Genomic DNA, 11,009 nt, shown 5'->3' with positions numbered 1-11,009 from the left:
TACCCGTAATACTCGCGTTCATCTCAGGATATAATGCAGCAAGAGGATTTCTAAATGATATGCCGACATTCTCAAGCCATGGAGTGATCTCGAATCAGCCGCAGTGCGACTCTTAGAGTCGAATCAGCTGAAGAACGCACATGAGTCAATAGGCGCCCCAGAGAGCGGAGGTCAAGAAGTTGTGACATACGGCAGCATTCAAGTCCAGACTCCAGTCTCCGCGCAGAAGGTCAGCTCATCCCCAGTAGAACAGACAATCAGCATATAGTGTAACCAAGGCTGTATGGACCCGCGTTGTTGCGCGTACACTACATCTTGCGTTCATAAGCCCACATATAGAAGCCTAGGGCTTGGCCAGGTTCTCATCGATTGTGTCGTTCAGCGCAAACCGCCAAAACGTCTGTATCACAGTGTTCAGTGAAATCGAGTAGTTCGCATAACCCACGATTTCGACGCACTATATATACAATGCGAACACTGAGTGAGATACGGAAACTACAGTCCATGCGAGTACACTGAAACCTCATCTCGTCCTTCATCAACACCAAGGACAACATCGATGCACCTTTTCAACATCTCGCAATCGTTGCCGAGTGGGGGCAGGCGGTTGGCACGCCGAACTCTCTTCTTCAATTCGTCTTCACCCGCCTCGTGTGCCGCATGCAAGTGATCAGAGTGCACAATCAACACGTCCAATCCTGAAGCCTCGTACTGCATTTCAGACATTTTGGCATCGCAGAGTAGATGCCGCTGATCGTCGAGTGCATAGCTCTTCGGGCCTAGGACAATAATCCCAATTTTGGCACCCCTATGCAGCCAATCTAAGTCGAATTGCTCATGGAGTCTCGGCAAGTACTCAAACCCTCCGCTGTCCTTATGCAATTCATGTTCTAGCTCGATCCCCACTCGAGGGAATCGGTGACACACATTCAGAGCACTGAGGATGTCAGCCAGCAAGCCTTGTAATTTCGGGAAGGTTGTACGAGGGCTTCGTTTCAAGGCAGCTGCTCTTAGCCCCGCTAGGTAGGACGCATCCTTGGGAGAGTCGAGGTCCTCATCTTCGTCTTCGGGTGCCGCTCCATTAGCGACTCCTGAGCTCCCCTCGGCCTCCGAAGTCAGCCGCTCACGTTCAGCACTCTCGACGACCAGCTGCCTCCATGTGTGCTCTCCCAAAATCTGACGAATGTCATAGTTCGCTTCCGAGAGGTGTTCGTTCTGATCATCGATGCCCATAGGCTGCTCTATCTCGTCCGTCCCCACGGATGGTGACTCAGCAAGGGCCAGATTCAGTTCGAATTCATCGGATGGCGCAATCGACCCCGCTCCATCCGGGCCAGCCACGAGGCTTGGATCCCTGCCAATTTCCTTGTCCTCCACGAGAGAGGCGCTCCGCCCGAGACCAGCCTGCTCCAAGAGGCCATCAAGATCCGGGATAGGACCAGATGGGAACATATTGTAGTCGTCTTGCTGGTCTAAAGCCAACAGATGGGCCTTGTACCCCTCCATAACTCCCCTGATACTTGCATCAGCTTGCGGGGCACTCAGAGCCTGCCACAGCATCCCAGACACAGCTCTGTGCTCAAGTACAGTCTCCATCGCCTCCCTGCTGGCCACTGCCATGACGAGCTTCTCCAACTCACCCGTCAACCCGGGCTCCTCATGCCGTCCAGCTTGCCATGCGATGATACCCCAGATGCTTCGTGCTGCCACGCGCGGATGCAAATTCTCGGCAGCATTCACTGCCTTACCCAGGGCAAGGATCAAGCCCTCTGGGGCCACTGCTTGCATCATCGCTCCTGACACCAGAACTCTAGCAGCTACCGAAGGCGCGATCAGTCCGCCCGTATTTTCAAGCCTCGCAGTAAGGGCGTCCAAAGTCTCCGGAAGACCAGTCACTATCCGGGAGTGAGAATGAACTTCACATAGATCTGCCAACTGGGGCGTCGTTAGTCTGTCCAGTCCTCGTTGGTGGAGGAGCTGCAGGAAGGCGACCGTAGTCTGAGGTTCGATCGACGAAAACCGGAGTCTCACAGTGTAGGTCGATGCAGCCATACAGATCTCGTTGAGCGTGAGAGCTTCCTTGTTCTCGAGCGCTAGTCTCGCCGCCTCCCGCATTGCATCCAGGAGCACTGGTTTGGTTTTCCTCGTGGTGAATGATGCCAGACATTCAACAGCTGTCAGCAACATCCGAGCGGTCATCGTACCAGACGTTAGATGGGCCCGTAGAGCCATGTGGAGCTGTGTACCGAGACCATCAGGAGCACCCCATTCTGGTCTTCGACGCCACGAGTTGGGCCATCGATGTAAAGCCCACAGTAAACTAAGCAGATCTGTCGCCTGGACCCCGGCTGAAGGGAGTAATAATAATCTCGGCGACGCCAAGCGCTTCTCTATAGCCTTCACAGTCCAGTCCGGCAGACGCCCGAGCTGCACAAGGGCCATCGAGACCCGACACATTCGGGGGAACGCTGCCTGATCGAGGTTCATGTCCGACGCTAGCCTTCTAGCCAACAGCCGAGCCGGTCCGTCTGCCACCTCTACTTGTAATGGGTGAGGGCAGAGTACGTGTGATTCGAATCGGTGCTTGAGGATAGCCAGTGTGTAGAGGAGAGTGTCTCGATCAGCCAACGAGAGCAGCTCGTAGACCAAGCCGGATTCGAGGGCATGGACCGCCCTAGCACAGTGTTTAGCAGCGAGCTCAACATCGGGGCATGCTTTAAGGGCACCAAGACAAGTGAGGAATTCCGGGACGGACAAGGTAAGCCACGATAAGGACCCAAGGGCCAGCTCCCAGGAGGTAGGCTCCTCTACTTTAGCTAGTGAGAGCAACTCCAACAGGGGGACGAGAGCCTCTAGTCGGACACTACTGGTGACCATCGACGCGAGGATCTGCCATTCGCGATCACCTGGGCAGGTTCCCAGAGCTCTTGCACGGAACAGCCTCACGAGGTTGGCCGGTGAAACCTCATGTACTCGACTGACCGATAGCAGCTCCTCGAAGATGTTGTCGCAGTTCGTGCCGCCGACACTGAGGCCCAACATGGCTGCATAGAAGAGCGTATCGACTGATGACAACTGCATACGATTGGCGACACGAGTCACTAGAGCTTGCATGCGGAGGTCCGGTCTCGTGAGGCCCTCTCGAGATGGTAACGACTCCACTACATCGACGACGTTCTTAACGGCTCGGTCGAGGTCGACATCAGCACTCTTCACTGCTTGATCGAGACACAGGTCGAGCTTGGGGTGAATGAACACTGTAGAAGTCGACTGGACTAGACTCATATCCTTGGCCGTAGGGAGTAGTGGTGGCGCCCTCATGAGCTCACGCTCCATGTCGCGGTGTAGGAAGTCCTGCTCACGTCTCGACAACGGGCGAGGGAAATCCTGCCGGAGGAACGCCTTCCGGTCACCACGAGCGGGAGCAGGCTTGAATGAGGACTTGCTGGCTCGTGGGCGGAATGGTGGGGGCATAGACAATCAATGCTGGAAGGAACATCAGAGCTGGAAACTCAGATCTTGGAAAGTCTTTATTAACTGAGTTTCCAGCTTGACCACTGAGGAAGTTTCCCACTTTCTCAAACAAGCATCACAACGTGCTTGCCGGAGTCACAGGTAGACTCGAGCCTTGGGTCGAACTTATCAGAAGATTCTTTGATGATGGTCGAGAACTATCACAACACAACACTAGTAATCATAGGAGTCCGCAACGACAGGCGAGAAATGAAGTGAATGAACTACTGCCGAAAGGGTACTGAGGGAGAAACCAGTCCCCGACCATGGACCGGCTTCACGAATCACTAATAGAGGAGTGAACATTATGCTGCGTTCATCGTATTCTGTGCAGGCGCTGCGGCGGTGGGCGGTGAAGTTGAGCTCTGAGCAGCTCCTCCTCCTCCTCCGAATGCCTGGTCATGCGTGGTAGTTTCGGGTTGGTTGCCACTGCTTGTCGTGTTACCTACCACTCTGCGTACCTGGCAAAACCGCGTATCGACTTGTTAATGAGTGCTAACGGCTCACGTCCTTCTCGACATCATCCATCGTAACGCCGAGTTGGTTGAATTCCTGCGCTGCGGAACAAGGCCGACAAGACAGGAGACAGAAGTCCTCCAATATTGTACCTACCACAACAACCTGAACTACCATTCGAATTCGGAGAGACTAGCTTACCTTCAACACCGTGTTCCCCTCTCACCTGCTGCCGCGCTGCTATGTTATGACTGCAGTCCGCGAAGCAGGGGCAGAAGCAGTTCATGAGACATGATGGAAAAAAGTCACCAGTGCTAGTCTTCTCACTCAGCATCCCTCGAGCACACGGCATGCAGAAGAAGGAGCCCTGAAGGGGGGAACACCAGGATAGCGCAGTCCAGCGTTGAATGAAGGAGATGTGAAGCTCTAATGGTAATCAAATGCTTACCAAGGCCATCCATGGATCTTTGCACCAATCAGTGAACATACCGTATTTCCAATTGGACTGTTCACCATCAGCAGCATGATAGAGATCTTTAAATGTGGGAACGAACCCTTTGTTGGCCATTATGGAATAACTCTACAGCTGATCTGCACTCAGTCACACTTCATACTGCCAGCTACAACGTATCATTCATTCCTCGGCCTCTTCCCGTTGCGCCATCGCTTCAACACCATGGGATCATATATTGGGCTATTCCAGTGTCAGCGGCGACTCGCTACGTGTGAACTGCAGGTCTTTGAAACATCTTATTAGTTACCATGTATTTTGTCTGTGAATGAGTAGCAGAAGACAGAAGCGATCATCAATCCTACAATCAGCATATGCGACGGCGGCACCCGCTACCTTCTCAACGATTTCAGGCACTATTTAACCCTCTTCTCAAAGTTCTTTTCACCTTTCCCTTACGGTACTTTTGTGCTATCGGTCTCGAGTATATTTTTATCGGAGCACGTGGAGAACAAGGTGCGAAGCTTGAAAGGAAATAACATAATCGCCTTCGAGCTTCCAAATTCGCCATAAAACATTCGAGGCAGACTCGAAGTTCGACTTCGCGTCAATGAGAATTCCAATTCCAAATTTCAAACCTTCAACTAACGATGTAGTGTATCACCACAACGAAGTGTAAGATGAATTTACTCGGGATAAAAGGCATATGTGAAGCATATGCTGTTAGCCAAAGATGTAGAGTATAACTACAAGAGAGAGTGAAGTCATCTTTATTCAACTGTAGGCAAAATTACATCTCGGGCATATACTGCCATCAACGATGTAATGCATCACCCGTAGCACATTATTAATCTAGTAATGCACAGTCAAAGTACTAAGCCACAGAAAGATAAACACTACCAAAAATGTACAAGCATAAATTTAAGTTCAACACGACCTTGTAGAATTATCTCTGCTGTCTGTATCGGAATTAACCCTCAACTCCTTCTCCAACGTCAATTAGTGTACAGTGGTTGGGGTGTTTGTCAGGGTTAGCTGTTGGCAACAGCCTGTTGCTGTGAAACAGCTCCCTGACGCTCCCGACTAGTCGTATATTTGGTGTTTTGTGAATGATTCACTGCCAAGTCCTGAGTGGTATACACTAGTGACTTGGCTTAACTTGTACACCACCGTGACCGTCACGGCGTGACGTACTACCGTAGTACCACTACGACTAGACGAGGGCCCCTGTACTACTAAAAAAATTTTTTTCCATATCGTAGTTGGATCAGAATCACTACACAGGTGCAACCTGTAAGTTACAGGCTGTAACCTCATGGATTTTTATCCGATAATCTGCTACCAACATTAAATTCTTCATGCTCGGAAGCGCGAGTTTGTTGCGCTTCCCGAAGTACGTAACTACCCAATCTGGTGCCACGGTGGCACTGCCACCTATACAAAGTTCAATGCGGCGAGCGCCATTTCCCCCATTGCGTTGTGCAGTCGTTGAACTTGCTCCCTTACAGAACCTTCACTACTTGGAAAAAGTAAAGATGTATATCATCGAGCTTATTACTTATTTCCTAATTTAGTAAGCCGTCTTTCACTTGGTGACTTCCTCTTGTCTTAAATTCCCAAAAAATGGTGTGATCTGCCATTATCCTCCCCTAGGTACATATATTCTGATGCTTGTAGACCCTGTGCTTCGTACTGAGCACGATCGGCTACAGTCGATGGAAAGGCCACGTTGATAACGTGACCGTCACGTCGTGACGTTATAGCCCAATAAGTCGAAAGTACGATAACGAAGTAAACTACTGACCTTTTCGTCACCCAAGAAATAGGCGGCAAGTAGATATACGGGTGGAGTCAATGTATCGCAAATCAAAACAAATGTAGCATAAACGAAGATGTTTGAAACACACGTTCCAAATACTTTTCCGTAGCTATCTGCAACACCCAAGTAGCCTCTTGTGTCCAACGATGAGCACTCTGAGCAATTAAAGTGCGATCGACGTCTTAATAACTGCTTTCCAACGCAGAGCTGAGAAAGGGGCTGGGCAGTAAATCTCTTATTTTCCGTGACATAAACTTGAAATTATAAACTTAAAAATGCTAGCCATTCTAATCGATAGACTGATCTCGGTCGTGATTATCCTCGCAACTGCGACACTGCATCCATAGTAGCATGACTTGGCAAATACTCGTCTGCGTGACCTGAGAATATGTATAAGAAAAAGCTCAAAGCGTAAAATAAACCTACTTTGTAGATGATCATCACACAGATAGTATCTGTCAGATACGGCGTCTTTCTTTAAAGGTACCACCTTTTTTCATCTTTTTTTCATGGGGATAGCGTTTAGAATAATCCTTTTTAGCAGGTTCTTTGCACTTCTTCGGCTTAACGAGAGCTAGGAAAAAATTCTAGTTCAACATAGAAAACAACAGATAAGTCGTTACCTAAAGATAACTCTTTTTTACTACGTTTAAGTGTTGTGTTGCTTGGTTTATGTGCACCTAGTCGGAAAACGAAAAACTTTGCTAAGATAAATTACCAGCATGCTCTACCAGATTTAGAGGGAGGGGCCTCCTCCGAGGAGGTAATTAGTCATGCCCACATCATCTAAATCGTCACAGATGTCTCCAATACCGTAAATATGATGAAGAAAGTCGTGCATCTCTTCCGTTTGTAGCCCACTCGACATTTTGCGACTCCCCAAATTACCTAAAACTATTAATGCAAACGTTATGTATAGCACAACTACCATAAACAACATTGCGTGTATTATCAAGATCTTCTACTAATCCATGGTCTTGTGTTTGACAAGAAGTGTCCGACGGACTTTCAGACGAAGACAAAACATCGTCATCGTGAGCCTCACGACGTGAGGCTCTTCAAAGCCCTTTGTCGCAAGTTCTTGTAATGCAGCTTGTTCTTGAGGTGATGGTTTCGCAAATAACTCAGATTCTAATACAATAAATTGGTAATGATTATGCGCAAAAACACATATTACCGGTTTTGGACAACCTCGTAGTGGAAAAACGTAACAGGAAATCTTTACCTCGTTTTAACAAAGTATCTGTATAAATATAAAACAAAAGAGAATTTGAATTCTACCAATCCGTGGAGCAGACTCAGTTGCTTCTTTGTCGTTGCTTGAAAAATCTTCCGAGGATTCACTCTCATTGTCAGTCTGACAATGTCAGAACTCTGTAGCAAATGTAACGGCGTGGAGGGCGCAGAGTTGGAATTGTGTAAATCTGAAGAACACATAACGGCTTCTGATAATGAAAGAAGATAAGGTCTAAGTCTACGTAAAGTAACTACAATAGAGAAGTAAAAATAATATCCAAAATTTGAAACGAACGTGTAATCTTACATAAATGACGAAGAATCGTGCTTAGCACAAATTTACCTTGGAATAACATTTGGTCCTCTTGAGTTTTCCGTTGGCGAATTGCCAATAACGACAAGATTACCTACGTTCAGAAACGCGACGAGTAGGCATCATGAACATCATTCTCGTCATCTGCATGTAAACCTAAAATGCGCTTTCACATATGAGGTAACAAACGCACATCGCTAATTATAATAGCCGAAAAAGTTTATCCTACATAGGAAGTTTATAACGTGAACGATAAAATCGGTAAAAAGCATATTACTGTGAACGTTGTTGACAGAGACATGTTCATTAATCGGTGTAGCAGTCGTCACCTTGAAAGAGTCATTGCATTCACTTCCTGGAGGAAAATAAAAAGATGTCTAGTATGTCTAAGGCATATACTGCCAGTTGATGACATATACAAACGACGAACGATGTGAGCAACCTTGGGTGTGTACACTAATGACTAATTAAAAGGGTTGAGTTACCTTGTATGATATTCCGTGAACTTAAGCTGTCTTCTTCTGTAAATGTACAGCTAGCAGAACTTGAAGTATGAGATTTGCGTTCTGGAGTGTTTTGACACCTTTTCTGAATGGGATTAGGTTTAGTAGAAGAAATATCGTGACCTAAAAATTAAGCAGTAATTGAGGAAAGCGACGAAAAGAAATGAACACCAGTTGTCCTATAAAGGAAGTTTAAAACATGATCGGAGACATAGGTAAACACCATATTACTGTGAACGTTGTTAACAGAGGCATGTTCATTAAACGGCGTAGCAGTCGTCACCCCTAAAAAGTCATTGCATTCACCATTTACAAGTGAAGAAAATACCACGTGATGATGTTAGCACCAGTAAACACCTACCAAATGTAGACGGCATATTGTTTTTACGCCTCATTATTTTAAGACCTAACCATGAATAGTAGGTTGAAAAAATGTAAGTATATTTTATGTAAAGGGGTACGCCGTGAGGTCCCTTCTTTCTCGCCGTGTTGGTTTGAACTATTACCGTCTGAAAGTACTGAGTAAAAGCAGTTATCTTGTATGATATTATGTGAACTTAAGCTGTCTTCTTCTGTAAATGTACAACTAGCAGAACTTGAGGTATAAGATTTGCGTTCTGAACTGTTCCGACGCCGTTTTTGGATGGGATTAGGTTCAACAGAAGAAATATCGTCACCTAAACAATTAGCACAAATTGAGGGAATGAACGCGAGAAATGAACATCAGTTGCTATAAATTTCCAAAAATAAATGACAAAGTCTATATATAAGTACTAGTTGAGGAAGAAGAGTATCACTCTGGACGCTCTGGAGTCCAGAGTCTGGACGTAACCTCTTCGTTCGCAGGCAACACAGTGGCAACAGAAGCTCTTACAAGACTGTGTGTATGATGTAAATCTAGAAATGATAACAGTGAAAACCAGAATATAAACTACTGGAACTACCTGTTGCAGACTGCGTACTTTTTCGCAATGATATATCTTTGACATCTACAAAAGGCATGAAATTGATACGTGGTTTACAGAATGTATCACCTTCAAAAATCCGAGACGAACATCCTGTGTGTTTCTCAGAGTGACTGAAACTATCATTGTCTGAAGTCAAATACAAGTAGCAGTTATGCTAAGAATGATATAAACTACATTGTAACACTTCGTTCTCGGGATGACTATCCTGCCCAACAGAAGTAATATCATTGTCTACAAACGATAAGAGTAAAACAAATACGCTCCGAAGAACATTGCTATAGTTCGTATATTTGTGATTAGAGCTTTCACTTAATCCGTGAGTTGTAGAATTGTGCGACTTCGCTTTTGTGTCCACGTGATACACATCATCTTGTGCCAGAGCGATCTGTAGTAGCTCTAAAGAACAAAAAGTAAACGGCATACCCGAGATAAACACAAAGATAAGAGCTTACGTTCATCTGAACGATTAGCTTCTTCCTCATTTACACTGTATTCACTACTTTCAACTTGCGAGTCATCCACAACGTTACGAAAGCACTCGTCAATATAGGACATTTGTTTTGCATCTACAAAATAACGTGTTTATCTCGGGTATGCCATAAATAACATTGCGTGTATTATTAAGATCTTCTACTAATCCATGGTCTTGTGTTTGACAAGAGGTTTCCGACGCACTTTCAGACGTGACGCTTGACTATTGTAGTCAGCTAAATGGGAGTTTGAGAGGATGGATTCTGAAGAGAAAAAGGGAAAATGTGGGGTGAAGAATCGTACATGTGAACGGCGATGACCCATGAGATACTTCAGGGCACCGTGCGGCGCCTCGGCAGCGTTGTTTGTCCTATGTCGCGTTCCCGCTGGAGGCTCCAGCCTGGAGCCGACCAGTATAATATACCGATAGGAAATAAGGGACCAATTGAAACCGCGAGCTTCTACACCCGAGAGAAGCAGAGCGACCTCAGAAATTGTAGCACCTCATACTTCCACTGCTTCCTGTTCCACTGAGAAGGAACAGGATGGCCTGCTCTCGAACCTGAATGGGCTCTCCATGACTTGGGATCGAACGTAAGGTCGTTCGGAGAGATTCTCCTGAACCATTCATTTCTACTGAATCCGTATCAACGCCGACCGACATAATCCGACTCTGTCGAGTCTGCTATCGGCAGCAAGACATGTAGATCATACTTTTCGGCGAGCTCTTGAGTTCTGCCGACTGAACCGTCTTCCTGCTGATGAGGGATCTGAGTAGAAGATTGAACGTCTCTCATCCACGGTCTCATGATACTAGACCTCTGAGAGCACGACCCCTCACCTTCCCGTCCTTGTCGACGACAAGTTGCCGTACTCCTCGATCTCCTCGACTTCCTTATCCCCTTCTTTCTCGATGTCGCGTGACGATCGACATCTCGCGAGGTGCTCGACACACCAGGAATGAAATGGTTCCCCCGTCCGCCGGCAATGGGCTCTCATGTGCTTCAGACTGGACTCACGGACAGCAAGACCCAGAATTATCGGTTTGAGGAAATGACTCCTCTCGAGGAGAATATGGGAGAATGTTTGGCTTACTTTTTCTTCTTCTGTGAAAGGGACTATGAAATGTTCTTGACAATCATCGCAGGTTTCCAGATAGAACCCGCTGATTCGTTGCTGTGTCTGAGGTGTCTGCAAAGTTTGATTGCAGACAGGGCAGGTTCTATCCGGGGAATCTTGTTGAGTCTTGTTGTGTCTGAAGAGCCCTGTGGGTCTCTTC

The 11,009-nt window shown here is 46.9% G+C and overlaps 3 protein-coding genes across 3 annotated transcripts in view; 1 reads left to right on the top strand and 2 right to left on the bottom strand.

The window, feature by feature from the left end:
* The window catches only part of Pmar_PMAR013112 (hypothetical protein), a gene marked incomplete at both ends in the record, with an annotated part of 2,589 nt that extends 2,535 nt beyond the window's left edge, over positions 1–54 (top strand). The window contains one exon of the mRNA XM_002776340.1: positions 28–54. Coding sequence (XP_002776386.1) covers positions 28–54 — 27 coding nt within the window. The remainder of the gene's footprint in view (positions 1–27) is intronic.
* Positions 55–495: 441 nt separating this feature from the next.
* On the bottom strand, positions 496–3,474 carry Pmar_PMAR013111 (hypothetical protein; the record flags this gene model as incomplete). Its single annotated transcript, XM_002776339.1, has 1 exon — positions 496–3,474. The coding sequence occupies one exon, from the start codon at positions 3,472–3,474 to the stop codon at positions 496–498; it is 2,979 nt and encodes a 992-aa protein (XP_002776385.1).
* Positions 3,475–4,008: 534 nt separating this feature from the next.
* Positions 4,009–4,537, bottom strand: Pmar_PMAR013110 (conserved hypothetical protein; the record flags this gene model as incomplete). The annotated part of the gene is made up of 3 exons (XM_002776338.1): positions 4,009–4,121; positions 4,171–4,336; positions 4,418–4,537. The coding sequence occupies 3 exons, from the start codon at positions 4,535–4,537 to the stop codon at positions 4,009–4,011; spliced, it is 399 nt and encodes a 132-aa protein (XP_002776384.1).
* Positions 4,538–11,009: the final 6,472 nt, after the last annotated feature.

The sequence above is a fragment of the Perkinsus marinus genome (assembly GCF_000006405.1).
Source record: "Perkinsus marinus ATCC 50983 genomic scaffold scf_1104296953744, whole genome shotgun sequence".
Taxonomy (NCBI): Eukaryota; Perkinsozoa; order Perkinsida; family Perkinsidae; genus Perkinsus; species Perkinsus marinus.
This window is presented reverse-complemented; position numbering and strand designations above follow the sequence as displayed.